Source organism: Dama dama, chromosome 4 (genome assembly GCF_033118175.1).
Source record: "Dama dama isolate Ldn47 chromosome 4, ASM3311817v1, whole genome shotgun sequence".
Classification (NCBI taxonomy): domain Eukaryota; kingdom Metazoa; phylum Chordata; class Mammalia; order Artiodactyla; family Cervidae; genus Dama; species Dama dama.
Genome location: NC_083684.1, coordinates 64,994,841 through 65,016,581, shown reverse-complemented (window position 1 = coordinate 65,016,581; position 21,741 = coordinate 64,994,841). Strand labels below are relative to the sequence as shown.

The following is a 21,741-nucleotide window of genomic DNA, read 5'->3' as shown; positions in this document are numbered from 1 at the left end:
GAATCAATGGAGCACGGGGACACTCCCACCTGACCGCCAGCTTCACCATTCGCTTCAGTGGCTCTGCCGCATCCTCCACCTGCAGCCAGGGCTCCGGACAAACTGGGGGCACGTTGAGAAAAGGAGGGACAACGTGAAATTCATTTGTGGCGCCAGATTCCATCCTTTTTGCTGAGTTTGTGATGGAGAGGTGAACACACGTGCAATCTTGGTTCTTTCTCACCATGTATAAGTGGGATTATCACACCGGCAGCCTTAGGAGGAGGAGGGAGGAAGCCCTTCTCCCGTCTAAACTGAAGAAAGCTTAGAGTTCACAGGCTTGGTGTCTCCCTCGGGAGCCACATGTCACATGTTCCCCTCTTGTTGGCGCCACTGGAGTTGAGGCAGCGCCAGGCCTACCCCGTGAACCGCACCTGTGGCCTCCTGGCAACACTCTGGGTCAAAGGGCGTTCCCCTTTACTCGTAGGGAACAGAGTAACGCGTAGACTTTAGAACTGAGTCACAGAAGAACGCATCGCTTAATTCGGAGGATACGAAGGGAAACCGGCGTCTCAACAAAGCAGCGCCCGGTCCTGTGGGCTTCGGCCAGCCGCCTCCACTTCCCTCTCTCACCGTCTTCTCTCCCTGTTTTTAAGAATAGCTGCACACTAACATTCTGGGAATGAGAGGCACATACTTTTTTTTAACATTTGGTAACTAAAATAGGTTATGGGCTCTATATTGTTAGTACTATTTGAGGTATATATTTAATTTTCTTAAATTCCCTTTAAACTTAATTTTGTTTTGATTTCAGGTTGCAAACATTAAAATCTGCAGCTGCAAGCTCTCAGTTTGCCAGTTCTTTTACTGTCATGTAATCAACTAACTTTGTCTGTGGATTTCAATGTAAAGTATGCATGTTACTTTTATGTGTATTTAATCATGAAATTTAATTTTGCACACTTATTTGTAATGTTTCTTTTAAATAAACGTGGCTAATTTTGTTAAAAAAAAAGAATATGCTAATTATCTCTGTAACAGAACAAAGTCATAAATTCCATTATTTTTATTGGGATATGACCACAGTCCTATTGATAAATGTCCACTGTTTATCTAGTCTTGTGACACATGAATCATGGGTGAACTTTGATCGTATCTCTCTTTTACCTTGTCCAGACTAGTTTCAAGGAATTTGGGGAGGTGGGTTTGAGCACGTACACTTAGGGTATATAAGGTTTTCACAAAAACTAGTTGGGGTCCTTGGCTAAGAGGCAACTCTGCCTTGGCCCCGCCAGTGTAATAAACTGCACTCCACTATCTGCATTGTCCTTCTGAGTCACTTTGTTTCTCGGAACATGTGACTACAACAATAATACCAAGAAAAGTCAAAGAAGATAAATACACATGTAATAGTTAAAAAATGGAACCTTAGGAATATTAACCCAATAATAATAAAACAACAACAAAGGCCTGAGAACCTTGGTGTAGTACCTTAGAACGTTTGTGAGGGGCCCTGCGTGTTCCTTTGGGCTGTGTTCTGTCTGGTCCTGTCACATCTTAGAGACATCAGTATGTGTTGAAAGACGTTCCTCTGAATCAACAAGTCAGAGGTCTGGGTTGAACCAGAACCCAGAGGTTATACTAATGCCAAAATCTTGGCTCTCTGTGCACAAATGCCAAGCCAAAATACTTGAAGTACAAACACAGAGATAGAGTTACGGAGGAGTAAGAGTGGCTTTATATATGTGTGAGGCTAAAAGGGAATACTTTAGGCCCCCTCCCTGGTGAGTAGGGAGAGGTTATATCATCTGCTAGGGATATATGCTAAGGATCAAGGCAGTAACAGTCTTGTTTTCTTCTTTCCTCTACAAAGTTGTAAAAAGGATGGGGTTGGTGACAAGATTAAATTGTGTGCAGGGTCTTAGGTGGTCTGGTCTCCTAATCACTGCAGTGGTAAAGAATCCACCTGCCAGTATAGGAGACTTGGGTTCGATTCCTGGGTCGGGAAGATCCCCTGGGGGAAGAAATGGCAACCCATTTTGTGTCCATTAGGTCACAAGAGGGTTGGACACGATTGACCCGGCGTGAGCATCCTTCTTTGATTAGCAACTGTTCTGCCCTTTGGAACTCACAGAAGGTCATGGAGACTGCAGTCCTGCCTATAAGAAATGGGAACCAAAAAGGCCTCTGTGCCTGGGAGACCCACAGGGCCCTGCTCTGCAGCGTCAATACTAGGAAAAATTTTTTTTCCACTTTGCCATTTCTCTGGTGATCACGGTGAAAAAAGTCTTTGCACAGCATCCTGGATATTATGTTTATAATTAGAGAGTAATGAAATATCATACTGATGTAACTAAATTATCCCCTCATCTTTTTTACCAGCTGTGCTCTGGTGAAGAAATAGCTGGTGAGAATAAGCCTTTCTTCATTAAAAAAGTGAAAAAGCAGGCAGTTGTTTTCTGTGCCTTGAGAAAGAAAGTTGCATGTGAATTGTCCACGTTGCGCATGCAAACAGTACACACGGATGTGGACAGATGTGATGTTACCTTAAAATGGTTTGGCCCAGACACCTGGGGGAAAGTCTTCACGAAATTCCAAAAGTAGATGTACTGAGGATTTAGCACATATGAAGTACTAAACACAAACTGAACTGAATTATCCAAGAAATACTCACCATTGTTGGGAAAACAAAATTAAACACCAAAGTGAATGGGCCTGGAAATTATCATACTGAGAGGGTAACATGCAGGAAGGTCAGGGGTCTCCAAATGGAGGATATAGGCTGCAAGTGTCAACGTTTTTTATCTTTCTCTAAGGGCAGGAGGAGGAAACAAATTACAAGTGTCAGATATTCTTCCCGTCTCTATTCAAAATTTTAATTTTGTATAGGAGGTTTCTCTTAAAATTCTGTGTTGCTATGACGACACCTGGTTCCACCTGAACTTAACTTTTCCCAAACCTTGAGCTAACCAATGCGTTTTTCTTATGGAAATGTTTTTATTAAGCTATGTTAATGAACTATGTATTTACCCTAGACTCTTTCTTCAAGTTGGTTTGCTTAAAAGACTCAGAACCAATAATGGCTCAACAAACTAGTATGTTTTACTCATACAATTGTTCTCCTAATCTATGTTAATGAAACTATTTATTTGCTTGGAAACCTGCCTTTCTTCAAGATTCATGTCAATCGTTTTAAGGCCCGGGACAACTCACCTTGTGCCAATGTTATCTCAAAATGCATGTTGTGGATGAGGGGCCTGGTACCAATCTCTAAGTTTTGAGACATTTCCTTTCTCCAATTAGCAGCCTGCTAGTAGTGGTACTCTTGCGTGGAAAATCCCATGGACGGAGGAGCCTGGTGGGCTGCAGTCCATGGGATTGCTAAGAGTCGGACACGACTGAGCGACTTGACTTTCACTTTTCACTTTCATTCATTGGAGAAAGAAATGGCAACCCACTCCAGTGTTCTTGCCTGGAGAATCCCAGGGACAGCGGAGCCTGGTGGCTGCCGTCTATGGGGTCGCACAGAGTCAGACACGACTGAAGCGACTTAGCAGCAGCAGCAGTAGCTATATAACATTCACCTAAAGACTAGCAGGGGGGCTCTGTTCCTGTCTCCTTCTGATGTCTATGTCAGAAACTTTATCTATGTCTTTTATACTTTAATAAAACTTTATTACACAAAATCTCTGAGCGATCAAACCTCATCATTGGCCCAGACTGAATTCCTCTCCTCCGGACGCCAAGAATCCCGGAGTCTTTCAAGGCTCAGCAACAACCTTTCAATACTAAGTGAATAAGTCAGAGAAAGACAAAGATTAGACATCACTTATATTTGGAATCTGAAAAAAGATACCAATGAACTCATTTACAAAACAGAAACGTCTGACAGTATAGCATAGGGAGGTCTGCTCAATGTTATGTGCTAGCCTGGATGGGACAGGAGTTTGGGGGAGAATGGATACATGCATATGTGTGGCTGAGTACCTCAATTGTCATTTATCCCGACCCCTTAAAAGATGTGAATCCTCTTGGGACCCAGCAGTACCCTACACCCATACCCACCTCATCCCCCAGTATAAATCCACCTCACCCGGCCTCGTCTTTGCTCTTTTATTAAAATTTGAAAGGAGTAGAGTAGGTTCACAATGTTATGTTAGTATCAGGCATAGAGCGAATTGAATGAGTTATATTTAAAAAATTATTAGAAAAAAATCTCCTTTAATGAGAACTGCATTCTTCTTTATAAAAAGTGTTTCTGTTTCATGCTTGTGATGACATAGCTTCAAATACTTGAGAAAAACTTGTATAATAATATATACAATAATTATATATAGTATAGTTATATAACTATATAATAATACATAGTTGTCACTACTTCTCAGTGATGTACCAGTGCCAGTGAAGTTGCTCAGTTGTGTCCAACTCTTTGTGATCCATGGACTGTAGCCTACCAAGCTCCTCCATCTATGGAAATTTCCAGGCAAGAGTACTGGAGTCGGTTGCCATTTCCGTCTCCGGGGGATATTCCTGATCCAGGAATCGAACCCAGGTCTCCCGCATTGCGGGCAGATACTTTACTATCTGAGCTACCAGGGAAGCCCAATGTAATGGAACGTCAAATTACTGTATGACCATTTGAGGGTAATTAGGCAACTGTGGCTCAGATCGTGAACTCCTTATTGCCAAATTAAGACTTAAACTGAAGAAAGTAGGGAAAACCACTAGACCATTCAGGTATCACCTAAATCAAATTCCTTATGACTACACAGTGGAAGTGACAAATAGATTTAAGGGACTTGCTCTGATAGACAGAGAGCCTGATGAACTATGGACGGAGGTTCGTGACATTGTACAGGAGACAGGGATCAAGACCATCCCCAAGGAAAAGAAATGCAAAAGGGGAAAATGGTTGTCTGAGGAGGCCTTACAAATAGCTGTGAAAAGAAGAGAAGTGAAAAGCAAAGGAGAAAACGAAAGATATTCCCATTTGAATGCAGACTTCCAAAGAATAGCCAGGAGAGATAAGAAAGCCTTCCTTAGTGATCAATGCGATGAAATAGAGGAAAATAACAGAATGGGAAAGACTAGAGATCTCTTCAAGAAAATTAGAGATATCAAGGGAACATTTCAAGCAAAGATGGGTTCGATAAAGGACCGAAATGGTATTGACCTAACAGAAGCAGAAGATATTAAGAAGACGTGGCAAGAATACATAGAAGAACTGTACAAAAAAGATCTTCATGACCCAGATAATCACAATGGTGTGATCACTCACCTAGAGCCAGACATCCTGGAATGTGAAGTCAAGCGGGCCTTAGAAAGCATCACTACGAACAAAGCTAGTGGATGTGATGGAATTCCAGTTGAGCTATTTCAAATCCTGAAAGATGATGCTGTTAAAGTGCTGCCTCAATATGCCAGCAAATTTGGAAAATTCACCAGTGGCCACAGGACTGGAAAAGGTCCGTTTTCATTCCAATCCCTAAGAAAGGCAATGCCAAAGAATGCTCAAACTACCGCACAATTGCACTCATTTCACACGCTAGTAAAGTAATCCTCAAAATTCTCCAAGCCAGGCTTCAGCAATATGTGAACCGAGAACTTCCAGATGTTCAAGCTGGTTTTAGAAAAGGCCAAGGAACCAGAGATCAAATTGCCAATATCTGCTGGATCATCAAAAAAGCAAGAGAGTTCCAGAAAAATATCTATTTCTGCTTTATTGACTACGCAAAAACCTTCGACTGTGTGGATCACAATAAACTGGAAAATTTTGAAAGAGATGGGAATACCAGACCACCTGAGTGCCTCTTGAGAAAGCTGTATGCAGGCCAGGAAGCAACAGTTAGAACTGGACATGGAACAACAGACTGGTTCCAAATAGGAAAAGGAATACATCAAGGCTGTATATTGTCACCCTGCTTATTTAACGTATATGCAGAGTACATCATGAGAAACGGTGGACTGGAAGAAGCACAAGCTGGAATCAAGATTGCCGGGAGAAATATCAATAACCTGAGATATGCAGATGACACCACCCTTATAGCAGAGAGTGAAGAGGAACTAAAAAGCCTCTTGATGAAAGTGAAAGAGGAGAGTGAAAAAGTTGGCTTAAAGCTCAACATTCAGAAAACTAAGATCATGGCATCTGGTCCCATCACCTCATGGGAAATAGATGGGGAGACAGTGGAAACAGTGTCAGACTTCATTTTTTTGGGCTCCAAAATCACTGCGGATGGTGACTGCAGCCATGAAATTAAAAGACGCTTACTCCTTGGAAGGAAAGTTAAGACCAACCTAGATAGCATATTAAAGAGCAGAGACATTATTACATTGCCAACAAAGGTCCGTCTGGTCAAGGCTGTTTTTCCAGTGGTCATGTATGGATGTGAGAGTTGGACTGTAAAGAAAGTTGAACGCCGAAAAATTGATGCCTTTGAACTGTGGTGTTGGAGAAGACTCTTGAGAGTCCCTTGGACTGCAAGGAGCTCCAACCAGTCCATCCTAAAGGAGATCAGCCCTGGGTGTTCATTGGAAGGACTGATGCTGAAGCTGAAACTCCAGTACTTTGGCCGCCTCAGGCGAAGAGTTGACTCATGGAAAAGGCCCTGATGCTGGGAGGGATTGGGGGAAGGAGAAGGGGGCGACAGAGGATGAGATGGCTGGATGGCATTACTGACTCGATGGACATGAGTTTGAGTAAACTCTGGGAGTTGGTGATGGACAGGGAGGCCTGGTGTGCTGCGATTCATGGGGTCACAAGGAGTCGGACACGACTGAGCGACTGAACTGAACTGAGGCAATTTACTTTAAAAATTGTAATCTATTTTTCTCTTTTCTTTGCTGTCTGGAAGCACTGTCACATGTGGACAACAAAGCAGAATGTAAAATATGTTTTCAGAAGACATTAGAATTTATTTTCACAATTATCAACTATGCACTATTTGTAAATATTTCTGTGTATTAACTCAAGTCCTAAACGAATTATCTGTCTTCATAGTTATAGGGTACCTACTATGTCCCATCACTGTCTTATGCATGTGCATTTTCATGTTCTAAAAGTCTCAAAACAACACACTGACGTGGATTTGTTAAGAGTAAGGCAGGGAAGAAACGTAAACATTAAATCTTGGTCACAAAATGCAGACAGAAAAAATTATGCTAAGGAAAAACTATTGAAAAAACAAATAGGGTGGTGTGATTTGAAACAATAGCACTGAAACATATATTGCCATTTGTAAAACAGATAGCCAGTGGAAGTTTGATGTATGAAGCAGGGCACCCAGACAGAGCCAGTGCTCTGTGAAGACCTGGACATATGGGGGGGGAGGGAGGTGGGTTCAGAAAGGAGGGGACATACGTATGTCTATGGCCAATTTGTGTCGATGCAGAGCAAAAAACATCACAATATTGCAAAAAAAAAAATTATTTTTAAATACATCTAAGAATATGAACAATGGAGCATATTACTTAATTCTATAATGTGACATCAAGAATTTAATATACTCTGGACTTTTATTTATTACCTAATAAATATTTCCAAACATTAATGTTCCTAATGTTCTTAGGCTAGTGTAAAAATGTCACAGGCAATGGACAGTAAATAGGAATTTATGTCTAAAAATAGATTAATAATAATTTATACCATCTTCAACACCATATACAATAGAAAATATGTGTACAGCAGGAAAAGGAATGTAATAAATTCAAAGCACGTGAGGACATTCAGTGTTTTGTTAAACAGTCTCACAGTGTTTTTTTGATGTTTCACTACTGACATTTTTAGATTTTATTTGGTGCCATCTTGTTCCAGTGGGGGACTGCAAAGTAACAAGAACCGAAATGTTGGGGACTGAATATGTGAAATGTCTAGTTTAGCAAACAAAAAAAGTCCCCATCATATAGTGTGCTTTCTAAATTATTTCCAGGGCTTCCGTGGTGGCTCAGCAGTAAGGAATTCGCCCACTAATGCAGTAGACAAGGGACTGATAATTCCTGGTCTGGGAAATTCCCATATGCTGTTGAGCTCCTGACCCCATGAGCCACAATTATTCAGCCAAGAATAAATAAGCAAAAAAAAAAAAAAATTTTTTTTCCAGAATGCTCCAAGCTCCAAAAGACACGTCACTTTTACCCTTATTTCCAAAGTTTTTTATTTCCTAATTTTTGCATGACTTTTATTCCTATTCTCACTTCATGTAAATCAGGCACATACTTTTAATTTGGGCACAAAAGATAACATTGGGAAATATCATACAGAGCACATACAAACGGGGGGTAGGTTTTACAGGGCCAGAATCTATAATTGCTCTGCTATGCACAAAGTGTGGAGAGAATAACTGAAGTGTGTATTGTTAGTATATAATCCCAAAATTGTCTATTTGATTTCACCATGTAAAGAAACTCTTAGAGATTCTTTCAACCTTGAGAGTCTTTGGGGCATTGCTGGTTTCTGTTACGAAGGACTGAGGTGGATTAAAGCTGTGTTGTTGGAAGAAACATGATCACTCCGAGTTATGGAAACAATGATACAAACTTTGTTAGCGCACAAGACTTATGATACCTTCTGAGTAAAGGACCACCATTTCCCTGGTACTATTTCTCCCACACAATCAGTCCCCAGTAACCTGTCAACCCACCTCCCATGAAAAGCCCAAGCCCCTCAATGTCCAGCCTGCTCTTGTCATGGTCAGATGGTAGAGCATTCAGTCCTTTAACCACAGTGACCTGTGTACAGAAGGGCGCCCTGAACATAAAGAGCATGCTGAGTCATGTCACGGCTTTACATGGTTCTCTGTCCCTCGCCGATCCTAATTCACACACCATTGAATATATCTCAGTGTCCCTGTTTTACCAGGATAGATATAAATGAACCACACCTAATGAAGTCAGCCCCTTCATCTTACTGATTTCTTTGCAGAGACCATCATGAAAGTCTCTAAGAAAGCTATAAGAATTTAAAACTTTCATGAAATGTCATAAACAATAATGTGACATTCTCAAGAAAATTCAAGTAATTAAACACAAACTGAAGATAATGGGCCATTTCCACACATGTGATTAAGTTTCAACATACTTAATTATTCTGCAGTTATATCGTACGTTAGTGCTGGAGAACTGATTTATTTATTCCTCAAATGAATTCTCTCTTCTGTGATCTGTTGTTAGAACTGTCACAAAAGTTGGCCAAATTCATTACAATTATAAGGATTCTCTCCAATATGAATTTTGGGGGAGGAATCTTGAGGAAATGTTTTCTTAAACATGTTTCCAAATTCGGTATAGTGTACAGTTTCTGACACACATGAATCACTTCTTTATGGAACAGACTACACAATATTCATTACCTGTCTAAGTTTGCTCTCCTTTCACGTTCCACGGTTTTGATCTTTGAGTTAAAGCTTCAGTGTGTACATTACTTTTGTGTGGTTTCTCAGAAAGATATATTCTGAAGTCTAGTGTACTCTGAACCCTCCAGAAAGCCCTTGCCTGTCCGTTTCCAAGACTCCTCTTCACTATGGAGTCTTGTCTAAGACTTCAACTCAAAGTGAAAATTTTCCCACTCCCATTGCATCTGAGCATTGCTCCAGAATGTTCCCAAACTTGGATGTTTGGTAAAATCCTTCCCATAAATATTATATTTGTGTGGTTTAACCCCAGGATATGTATTTTTACACACCTAAAGAGCATTAATTGTGAAAACATCCATAAAGCATAAAGTAAAGTATAAAACTGCCAAAGTATAAAGTATTTTGTGAATACTGTGTTTAAGGCAGTACCTAAAGGTCTTGCCATATTCTGCACACTGGTAAGGTTCTCTCTAGTATGGATCATCTGATGGCTGGTGCAATGTGAGCCCAAAGTAAAGGTTTTACACACTCATGTCACTTGTAAGCTTTCTCTCCAGAATGACTTCTTTACTGAATCCTGACTTAGGATTATTGTCTAAAAGCCCTGACACACTCATTACATTGACATAATTTCTATCCAGTGTGAATATTCTCAAGAAGCCTAAGGTGTAAACACCTGACAAAAGCCTGGACACACTGATTGCATTTGGATGGTCTCTCCAGTCCATCACCTGATGTCTTTTGAGGCCTGAATGCCACCTGAAGGATTTGCCACACTCTTACATTTGTGTCTCTGCATTATGAATTCTCTGCTGATGGGAAAGATGAGACCTGTTATTGAAGCCCTGGCCACACACATTATATTTACATGATTTCCTCCAATCTTAATGTTAAGATTGGAGGGACGGACTGTGCTCTAAATGTATGAATTCTCACCAGTATGAATTTTCTCATGTTCTGTAAATAACTGAATGCCTTCCAAAAGACTTACCTCATGCACTAAGTGGGTAAGATTTCCATTCAGAATTAATTACGTGATGGTTAGTTATGTCTGAACACAGAACCAAAGCTATGTCCCACCTACCACATTCAGGAGGTTTCCTCTAGTTTGACTTTTCTGAGGGTCAAAAAGTTGATATATTTTATGACTGAAGGGTTTGTCATATAAATTCCATTTATGTGGCTTCCCTCCTGTATGAGCTGCCCAACGGTCAGTTGAGGTTGAACATGCACTAGAAGCTATACCAGATTTCTTTCATTTGTATGGTTTCTATATAGTATGAATTCTTTGATTAATTATAAGGCCTGAACTCTGACTAAAGGCTTTGCTACACTCATTACATCTGCACTAAAATGTTTCTCATGATTGTTGTCTTTGTAACATTTTTCTCCACTATAAATTATCTGATTTCTTAGATGGTCATTTCGAGCACTGTCCATATACATCACATTTCTATGCTGTCCCTCCTGTTTGAACTGCACAATGGTGAGGCTAGCTGTGCAGTAAAACATCTGTCAGAATGGTTACATTTGTAAGGTTTCTCTCCAGTATGAATTCTCCAATGAACTGCAAGGTTTGCATTTAAAGGCCTTGCCACTGAGATCACATTTACATGGTTTCTCTCCAGTAGGAATTCTCTGATGAAACGCAAGGTTTGCCGTTTGACTCAAGGCCTTGCCACATAGCTTATTATTTATATGGTTTCTCCCCAATATGTTTCCAATGAACTGCAAAGACCTGGAACTGAAGACTTTGCCACATAAATTACATTTCTACACTTTTCCTCCTGTATGAACTGCCTGATGGCAATATAAGGATGACTGTGCACTAAAATGTTTGTCCCAATTGTTATATTTGTAAGGTTTCTCTCCAGTATGAATTCTCCGATGAATTAAAAGGATTGAATTTCAACGAAAGGCCTGTCCACATACATCACATTTACACAGTTTCTCTCCAGTATGAACTCTCTGATGAACTACAAGGCCTGAATTTCGACTAAAAGCCTTTCCACACATATTACATTTATATGGTTTCTCTCCAGTATGAACTCTCTGATGAAGTACAAGCCTTGCATTTACACTAAAGGCCTTGCCACACACATCACATTTATATGGTTTCTCTCCAGTATGAACTCTCTGATGAAGTACAAGCCTTGCCTTTACACTAAAGGCCTTGCCACATACATCACATTTATACGGTTTCTCTCCGCTATGAATTCTCCAATGAATTACAAGTTTTGACTTTTGAGTATAGCCACGGCCACATACTTCACATGTATATGGCTTCTCTCCAGTATGAAGGGTCTGATGAACTGCACATCTTGCTTTTTGACTAAAGGCCTTTCCACACACATCACATTTATATGGTTTCTCTCCAGTATGTACTCTCCAATGAACTACAAGCCTTGAATTTAGACTAAAGGCCTTGCCACACAGATCACATTTATATGGTTTCTCTCCGGTATGCATTCTCCAATGAATTACAAGTATTGACTTTCGAGTATAGCCACGGCCACATACTTCACATGTATATGGTTTTGCTCCAGTATGAAGGGTCTGATGAACTGTACACCTTGCTTTTCGACTAAAGGCCTTTCCACACACATCACATTTATATGGTTTCTCTCCAGTATGTACTCTCTGATGAACTACAAGCCTTGAATTTACACTAAAGGCCTTGCCACATACATCACATTTATATGGTTTCTCTTCGGTATGCATTCTCAAATGAATTAAAAATATTGACTTCTGAGTATAGCCACGGCCACATACTTCACATGTATATGGTTTCTCTCCAGTATGAAGGATCTGATGAAGTGCATGGCTTTCCTTGCGAGTAAAGGCCTTTCCACACACATCACATTTATATGGTTTCTCTCCAGTATGAACTCTCTGATGAACTACAAGCCTTGCATTTACACTAAAGGCCTTGCCACATACATCACATTTATATGGTTTCTCTTCGGTATGCATTCTCGAATGAATTAAAAATATTGACTTCTGAGTATAGCCACGGCCACATACTTCACATGTATATGGTTTCTCTCCAGTATGAAGGATCTGATGAAGTGCATGGCTTTCCTTGCGAGTAAAGGCCTTTCCACACACATCACATTTATATGGTTTCTCTCCAGTATGAACTCTCCGATGAACTACAAGCCTTGCATTTACACTAAAGGCCTTGCCACACACATCACATTTATATGGTTTCTCTCCAGTATGAACTCTCCGATGAACTACAAGCCTTGCATTTACACTAAAGGCCTTGCCACATACATCACATTTATATGGTTTCTCTCCGGTATGAACTCTCCAATGAATTCCAAGGTGTGACTTTAGAGTATAGCCACGGCCACATACTTCACATGTATACGGTTTCTCTCCAGTATGAAGGGTCTGATGAACTGTACGCCTTGCTTTTCGACTAAAGGCCTTTCCACACACATCACATTTATATGGTTTCTCTCCAGTATGAACTCGCCGATGATGTTGAAGGTGTGTATGCTGTTTAAAGCAGTGGCCACATACATCACATTTATATGGTTTCTCTCCAGTATGATTTCTCTGATGAACTACAAGGGTCGATTTATCATTAAAAGCCTTACAACATATGTTACATTTATATGCTTTTCTTCCTGTATGGATCCTTTGATGTCTAGTGAGTTCTGAGTCCTGAAGAAAAGTCATGTTACACTTATTACAACTGTAAGTTTTTTTCTTGTGTGCTTTCTGGTCTGGTCCCAGTTCTGAGGGATGCATAACAGCACTCTCACGTTTATGAGAATTGCCTTTACGGACACTACGAGTTCTCTGAGGTGGTAAACCTAAGGTGCTACTGTTGATATTTGCCACAACCTGATGACATTCAGAAACTGTCCCTACAGATTCAAGTATCTGCAACTGATCTTGAAAGCTTGATCTATGCCTTTCAACAGGCTTATTTCCTGCATCACTTCTACTATCATGATCTCTTCTATCGGTGAGATTTTTGCTGTGGGATATAGACGTTTCTCTGTCATTTCTTTCATCATCTGTCCACAGAGACTCAAAATCATGCATATTTTCTTGTATCTTCCTGAGGAAAAAATCTTTGATTTCACGACTTTTGGATCTTCCAAACACCACTCTTTGAAAAATTTCTTCTTTACCACTGTTTCCTTTTGCCTGTAATTTCTTGATCATATGTATTTGAGACACATCTACAAGATATAAAACACCGTATGTATTCTATCAATTACAATGCATAAATAAATTGTCTCATGCTGAATACATGGTATTATACCAAAAGTCATACCCATCCTGAACAGAATTATGCATCTTCCCAACAATGCTCTTAAAAATATTTGAAATGCTCAACAAATAGAACTCTTTAAAAACGAAAGAGCAATCCCATGTGATCCAAACTAGTTTTAGGGTAGCCTAGCTTCAAAGATACACTCAGAATATATTCATTTTATCCAAACTCATGTCAGTTCTCAAAGAAAAGGGTATTTTTGCACCATGACCTCTAAGCTCATTCTACTTGGTAGGAAACATACTGCTGTCTCATAATTGAGAAGAAAAAATAGTATATTGCACACACGTTATGCACACTTATACATAAGTAATTGGTAAAGAACAGACAGGGCTACATAGGTGACTTGGTGGTAAAGAATTAGCCTGCCAATGCAGGAGACAACAGGAGAGGGAGCTTCAATCCCTAGGTCGGGAAGATCCCCTGAAGAAGGAAATGGCACCCACTGAGCTATCTTGCCTTAAAAAAAATTCCATGGATGAGTAGCTTAGCAAGCTACTGTCCATGAGATCACAAAGAGTCAGACAGAATGATCGACTAAGCAAGTATTCATTAACAGGTAATAAACTGTAATGGTAAATAATCCAAAAGAAGCACTTTAATGAATAATGGAAAACATAAATGGCAGCTGACAACTGTTCAGGGAATTCCCTACAATAATGTAAAAAAAAAAAAAAAGAAACCTTGTCTAAATACCTCTTATAAATCTATCAGTAGATAGACATACGGGCATTTTATGACTTTAACAAGTGGTTCATGTCAGTTACATTGTGTAATACATAAAGACCACCAGATTTAAATAACAAAAAATTAACAAATAGAACATTCTCTACTTAAAGAACAGTCATTCAGTACAGCAATTCCCTATCTATACAGTAACTTTAATGTACTCAGTTCGTTGGTTCCAAGATATATGTCAAGGAACAAGCTTTGGGGCCTTCTTTGTGGCTCAGAGGTAAGGAATCCACCTGCTAATTAACACACAAGGGTTCCATCCCTCATCCGGGAAGTTCCTACATACCTTGGAGGAGCTAAGCCTGTAGGCCACAACTCCGTGTTCCAGAGTTCGGGAGTCACAACTACTGAGCACAGGCAGAGAGCCCGTACACTGTAACAAGAGAAGGCATTAGAATGAGAAGCCCGTGCACTGCAAGTAGAGAGTCGCCTTTGCTTGCCACAAGTAGCGAAAAGCCCCTGAAGCAACAAAGACTCAGTGAAACAAAAAAAAAAAAAAAATGTTTTTTTAATGTAATACATTGCTATAAAAAAATAAGTATTATTTGAAAACATATTAACTAGAGTCAGATACAACACTCATAAAAATGAAAAGTAAAATAAAAACATACAAGATGCAAAGTAGACAAAGAGATGTCACAAGAAGCAAGACAGGAAGTAAATATATTCTTTAAGCAAAAGTAATCTTTGAGGCAAATTCCCTGGTGGTCCAGTCATTAGGAATACACACATACACTGGAGGGGGCACAGATTCCATCCAGGAATGGGGAACTAAGATACCACCTGCCACATGGCTCAGCAAAAAAACCCCCCAAACAGTAACTTCAGCCCTTTTCTGTAAAACAGGCAACATTCTATGCCACCTAACAGCACTAATCACCTCAGTTTTATAAATAAAGGTAGTGGATGCACAGGGTTCCTGAACACAGCTCCATGGAACATGAAAGTAAATGAGCAAAAGCAGGACTGAAACCGAGACTTACAGATGCATACATGCTCTGAACCACCAGGGCCTACCAGGGCAGAACAGAGGACAAAAAGTTACAGTGAACTCCAGGAGTGTAAAAAGGAAACTTCAGATCAGACGCAAGAACTGACCTGTGTAACTGTCTTACTCCTGGAAATCGTTTCCAAGGCACCAACAACACATCAATTCAGGTCCTGTCCAAGAGAGGACCTCAATGTCCACTGTCCTTCCAGGTTTCCTGAATTACAATCACAGAAGATCCAAACCACATTCCTGTTACACACACCCCTGAAGCATGTGGCAAAAGAAGTCACAACAGGAACAGCTGAGGGCTCTGAACAGGAAGACAGGTTGAAGGCAGCTCTGTGTAGGATCTGAGACACCAAATGCAATCGAAGAGCTGCCAGTCTTTTCCCTTCTTCCAATGAGGTCTCCCAAGTGCAGCAAATAGGAAGAGAACCAGGCTGGGTCCAAAATAAACTTTGGAGGTGTCAGCGCTGTTCTACATGGACCAAAAATCAGGCATCCGATGGAATCCAGCGCAGAAGGGGGACAAAGAGGAAATAGATCCCTTTGAAACACCTCATCACATGCTTCCCATAGTCAAGCAACAACACTGACAGGAGTCAAAAGACAGATTGTTATAGATCATATAAAGACTTTGCCTTTTGGGACCTCTTTTCCTGGGGGTCCACTTAGAACAAAAACTCTTTTTTCTTTCTAATTAAATCATTTTCTTCATTTAGAAACAGCCACCTGTAAGTCAGACCTACTTTCTTTCTCCCTAAAAAAATGCAATTTTTTGGTAGGAGACTGATGGCCTCCATGTTAAATGTCTTGAATGGTGTCATCTTCCCCTTTGCATTCCGTGAGATACGTGGGCTCCAGTTGAGGAATTTACACCCAACAAAAACAGGGTAAATAGACAGTCATTCTCTAATCTCAGGGAATAATTATGGCAAGGACAAAGAAAGGATAAAACCTTGTTTGTTAAGGGAGACACTATACACGCCCAGAAAGGCTGTTTGGAGCCAAAACTCACAGGATTATTCCAGGCCATAATGAGTCTTGCTCCTCCCAGAAGCCTTCACTTTGAGATCCAACTTGGCTAAGGTGTGTATGCACACTCCAGGGAGGGTCCTGAGACAAATGAACCAGGGCGAATAAACAAGGTGACTGGCCTGAGGGAAGATGAAGACCCGGAAAACTGCCCCTTTGTAAAGAATTTACACTTCCTAAAGGCGTCTCTCTCTCTCTCTCTGAGGTTGCCCATGTGCCTTGCCAGATGTACTTTTTCTTTCAATAAACTTTTTCCTTTACTCTTTATCTTCTGCCTCATCACCTGAATTAGTTCTTGACTAGGCAGGCTAGACTGGGGACCGTAGCCCTAAATGTTGGCTCCTGCGGTCCAGGGGTTAGGAGTCTCGATCTGGGAAATTAAGAACTTGCTTCCAGCTTCTGCTCGCTCCCACTCACTGCTATGAGCATCCCAAATCAATTTCATTGCTCATAGCTTTTGTTACTAAAAACATGAATCTTACTTTCCTTAAGCAACCATGAACTGTCCTTTATATTAGCATTTTGTAGAATGGTGACCATAAATACCAGTGATAACTTCTAAAAACATTTGCTTTCTTATGGAGAACATCTCAGGGTAGCAGCAAACATATTCATTAATAATCCAAAATCTCTTTAGTTTCTCTATGAGAGGAAATTATCAGTAATCAGTGCCTATGTGTGTGCTAAGTCGCTTCAGGCATGTATGACTCTTTGTAAACCCATGGACTGTAGCCTGCCAGCTCCTCCGTCCATGGGATTCTCCAGGCAAGAATACTGAAGTGGGTTGCCATTTACTTCTCCAGGGATCTTTCTGATGCAGGGATTGAACTCTCAGTAATCACTGTAATACAATAAAAGCATTACACAATTTGATGACTCAACTCATGTCTTACTTAGATGAGCAAACACATGTTTTTACTAGATATTTAATGTTGAGTATTTCCCAGTTCATGTGCATCTGAAATTCATTTAATTTCTCATAACTGTTTGATTTGTAAGTGCTTACTTTTTCTTTTGGAAAGCCAAGTGAATTAGATCTCACTTACAAACTGACCTCAGCAATATTATCCAAACACAAAGACACACAGTGAGACATGCAGAAATCCAGACACACAGATGGACAGACAGAGACCATAGTTTTCTGATTGAGATTTAAAATGTCTCTTTGACCTTTTTCTTTCCCCTTGGTTTGAGATTCTAGTTTGCCCAAGGTTGAGACCTCAGGCAAAGCGGGTTGTGTATTTCAAGGACTTGGTAAAGGTTGTGCGCTGTGCTAAGCTGCCTCAGTTGCGCCCAACTATCTGCGATCCTCTGGACTGTATCCAGCCAGGCTGCTCTTTCCATGGGACTCTCCAGGCAAGAACACTCTGGTGGGTGGCTATTCCCTCCTCCAGGGGATCTTCCTAACCCAGGGATCAAACCCACCGTTTCCACACTTGCAGGCAGGTTCTGTACCATTAGAGTCATCTGGGATGCCTGGGAAAGGTTAACTCAAGTTTTCCTAGACTAGCTGTCTCAACAAGTTAGTTGCTTTTAACTCCATATGCAAAAAGAACTGGTTGTGCACTTTCAAAGAGAAAAAAAAATTCATTTTAACCAGTTTTCTCCAGAGTCTAGAGGACATCACAGCTATCCTATGTCAAAAAAGTTACCTTTCCTTTCTATAGTCATAGCTTTGTAGCTAAAATACAGATCAAAGAGTGCTCAAATTGACTGTGAAAACAAGGGCAGATGGGCTGATAAAAATCTTGGATTGTCCCTCTGGGCGGATGGGGGTCTCGGATTGTTCAGAAGAATCTGAAGGGGTAAAGAAAACTTGCTAGAGTGGGGGAAGCTGGGCTCACCCTCCCCCCAAGAGACAGGGGCAGTTAGAAGGGGACCAGCTCATGGAGAGGGAGACAGAGGGGTTGGGAGGGGTTTAAGGACACACAGGACAGAGAATGGAGAGAGAAAGGGCAGTGGGGTACACTATTGGAGCTGTGGGCCGGCTCAATAGACAGCCGACCTAAAAAGTGAGGGTTTGATCAACCAAAATATAATTCTGACACTGTAACATGGACAAACATCCTCACTAATCGCATAATTATTTTTCCAGTAACTTCTCTGAGACAGTTTTAAGTTCGCTTTATGTACCTCACGGTAGGAGAGAGGAGGATACAGCCTCTCGTCCAGCAGGGCAGATTCTTATCCTTTCTCAAGGGGCAAGAGTCACGAACATTCAGTAACTTCTAAGGGTTCAGCCCTGCTTAACTTACGGTTCCAATTCTCACACAATCCACAGAAGATGTCCCACGTATTAGCTAATGAATAATAAGGTGAATCTTCCCATCTGGGAATAAAAACGTCATCAATCTCAATCTCTTGTTTCTTAAAGAGTGGCGTTTTGTCTCACAAATCCTGCTCACAGCGCCAATTAATGCCTTGCCAAAAGTTTTCACTTTCATCTTAGGTTCCAAAGATTTGTTAAGAAAACAAGCCACTCTTTCTATACAAATAAATATTCCAATGTTTATTAGAGAATTATCTAGCTGACTTTCAATATACTAATCCAACCAGTCCATCCTAAAGGAGATCAGTCCAGAGTGTTCATTGGAAGGACTGATGTTGAAGCTGAAGCTCCAGTACTTTGGCCACCTGACCCAACTAACTCATTTGAAAAGACCCTGATGCTGGGAAAGATTGAGGGCAGGACAAGAAGGTGAGGACAGAGGATGAGATGGTTGGATGGAATGACCAACTCAATGGACGAGTTTGGGTTCATGGGGTTGTAAAGAGTCGGACATGACTGAGTGACTGAACTGAACTGAAAAGACAAGGAAATAAAAACAGCAGAGGATATATCACCAAATCGGCTTCTGACCAACATCCAGACTGGAACAGCCCTGGGAAGTCCAGGACACAGCACATCTGGAGTCTCAAATGGGTAAAGGTCCCAGGCAGCATGTCCACTCCATAGGTGAGGCTTTAACATTGCAGTTCAGGGTTCCTGCTTATCATCCCAGGATGTAAACTGATGTCATCAATCTGTGAGCAAACAGCAGCTCTGGTTTCATCTTAATGCTGTTTGTTTTGTCTTATGAAACCTGGATGTTCCTAAGACTGGGGCTGGGTTGGTCAGCGCCTCTTTGAACAATCTCAAGGGTGAACAATCTCAAGATTCGTGTGCTAACTTATCTATGGTGCTGCAAGCCTTGCACTCGCAGTAGGCAGTCAGGGTACTCACAGTCAGGGTGTGTCCAGGCAGGTTGGAGGCAAGCACAGAGGAATGCACTGCTTTGTCTTGAAGCCTAAACAGGATTATTTTTAAAATTTCCCTAACACCCTGGTGGCCACATGGTAAAAAGTTAGCTTGCTGATGCAGGAGACATGGGTTCGATTCTTGTTCTGGGAAGATCTCACATGCCAAGGAGCAACTAAGCTGATGAAGGACAGATACTGAGGCTGTGGAGCAAAACTACTGAAGCCCGTGTGCCTAGAGCTGGTGCTCCACAACAAAAGGAGCCACCGCAACGAGAAGCCATGCACCCTGCAAGCAGAGAGCAGCCCCCACTTGTCTCAAATAGAGAAATGGCCACACAGGAAACAGACCCAGCGCAGCCAAAAAAAAAAGGCCTTGCCTTTGTCTCTGTGGGCACTACAGCACCACTGGAGGGTGATGTACATTTCACATGTCAAAGAACAGAGCAGGAAGTTGAGGAGAAGAAAAATCTCCTGAGAGAGTTCACAAACAATAAGTATCTGTTTTCTCACAGAACGCTCACACTTCGAGAGTTTTCCAAACACAATGAATGGTGTGGCTTCCTCTCTGTCCTTGTGACAGCTGACCTGAAATCACACTGTTGATCCTTTCCCACTCATCTAATTTTCTGCTATTAGCACCTCATTCTCCACAATCCAGGGATCTTCCTTGTGCTACAAAAATAGAGTTATGATTCAGGTCAGAATCAGAAATTCCTGTTCAGAAGAAATGTCATATACTTGGCTTCTTCCAGAATCCAAACTTTCTTTATTTAAATTAAATGTAATTGCTATCTTTAATAATTTTGTTTATTCACTTATTTTGGCTGGAGTGAGTGATCGCTGCTGATTGGACTTGTCCCCAAGTTGGGCAAGTAGTGGTTACGCTCCAGTTGCAGTGCTCGTGCTCCTCACTTGCTGTGGCTTCTCCTGGGTGCATGAGCTTCAGTGGTTGTCCCATGTGGGCTCAGTAATCGCAGCTTCCAGACTCTAAACTGCTGCTTTAGTAGTTCTGGTCCACGGGCTTAGCTGCTCTGTGACGTGGGATCTTCCAGACCAGGGATCGAACCTGTGTCTCCTGCAATGGCAGGTGGAAAATCCCAGCTCTTTTGTCAGTTAAGAAGTGAGGACATTACAGATGGACAGAAAAATATTTCACCAATTACTTTGCTATTTGCCTCCTTCTGAATGCACAGGGAACAGTATATATACAGTATAATATACGGTATAGTATGTATCAGGTATCTAGTTCCTTTCCAAGAGTTACTGAACCAAGAACACAGGGGTATAAACAGGCAACTGGATATTTCAAAGTTTGAAATCAGCGCTATAAACACTCAAGCTCTGGAAAAACTCCTTGTGTATCACACAGTGGGCAGGCAGAAGGAAAGACAAGTTTGAACTCCTGATGTCAATCATGAAGCCTTACATGTCTGAGTGAACAAGGCTTTCAGCTCAGTCAAGAGCAAGGGAAAATGCAGAGATACCCCAAAGTAGATCCCTACTTCAGAGGGAAGTGATCCTCACCCACAGACAGCAGGTTCCTGAGGGTCTCCACCATCACGTCCTTGTACAAGGTCCTCTGGGCAGGGTCCAGGCACTCCCACTCTTCAGGAGTGAAATCTATGAACACATCCTTGAAGGTCAACTGTGCCTGAAATGAAAACACATTTCACCAACGGGCCCTGAGCAGGGTTCGTTCTTATTTTCACAAAAAAGGAGAAGAAGTGAGGTAGGTAAGGTCAATTCAGCTGAAGTAATATTGTGATAGATCCATGGAAATCTATATGGAGCAAATTGTTGCTCTCTAACTTAATTTCCTGTTTTTTCATAAGATGATGATATCCTCCAATCAACACGAATTCATCATGGGTGTGGACAAGACATGAAAAACAACCAAATTGCAATCAACAGTGGGTTGTTGATGCAGAAGTGTTACGATCGACAAACTGAGTGACGTTCACTGTCTAGATGAGCTACAGCAAGACTGGTGTCTTCAGAGATGACAAAGTCCACAGCAGCTTTAAAAGAACACAGACTGTGATGAGGATGTCATCATCATACTGATGAGAGGTGTCTCAACACTTCATGCACACTAAGTGTTACTCTAAAGACTTTAC

At 41.1% G+C, this 21,741-nt stretch overlaps 1 protein-coding gene across 5 annotated transcripts in view; it reads right to left on the bottom strand.

Moving 5' to 3' along the window:
* Positions 1-7,477: 7,477 nt before the first annotated feature.
* Positions 7,478-21,741, bottom strand: part of LOC133054779 (zinc finger protein 665-like) — a 41,157-nt gene continuing 26,893 nt past the window's right edge. For 3 of the 5 annotated variants that reach the window (XM_061140092.1, XM_061140093.1, XM_061140094.1), the window contains 2 exons: positions 21,149-21,275; positions 7,478-13,528 (listed from right to left, as the gene is read on the bottom strand). In XM_061140092.1, coding sequence (XP_060996075.1) covers positions 11,238-13,528; positions 21,149-21,275 — 2,418 coding nt within the window. In that variant the 3' untranslated portion in view covers positions 7,478-11,237. Of the gene's footprint in view, positions 13,529-14,644; positions 14,732-15,456; positions 17,226-21,148; positions 21,280-21,741 lie in introns of those variants that run through there. The other 2 variants (XM_061140095.1, XM_061140096.1) reach the window with 2 other exon arrangements.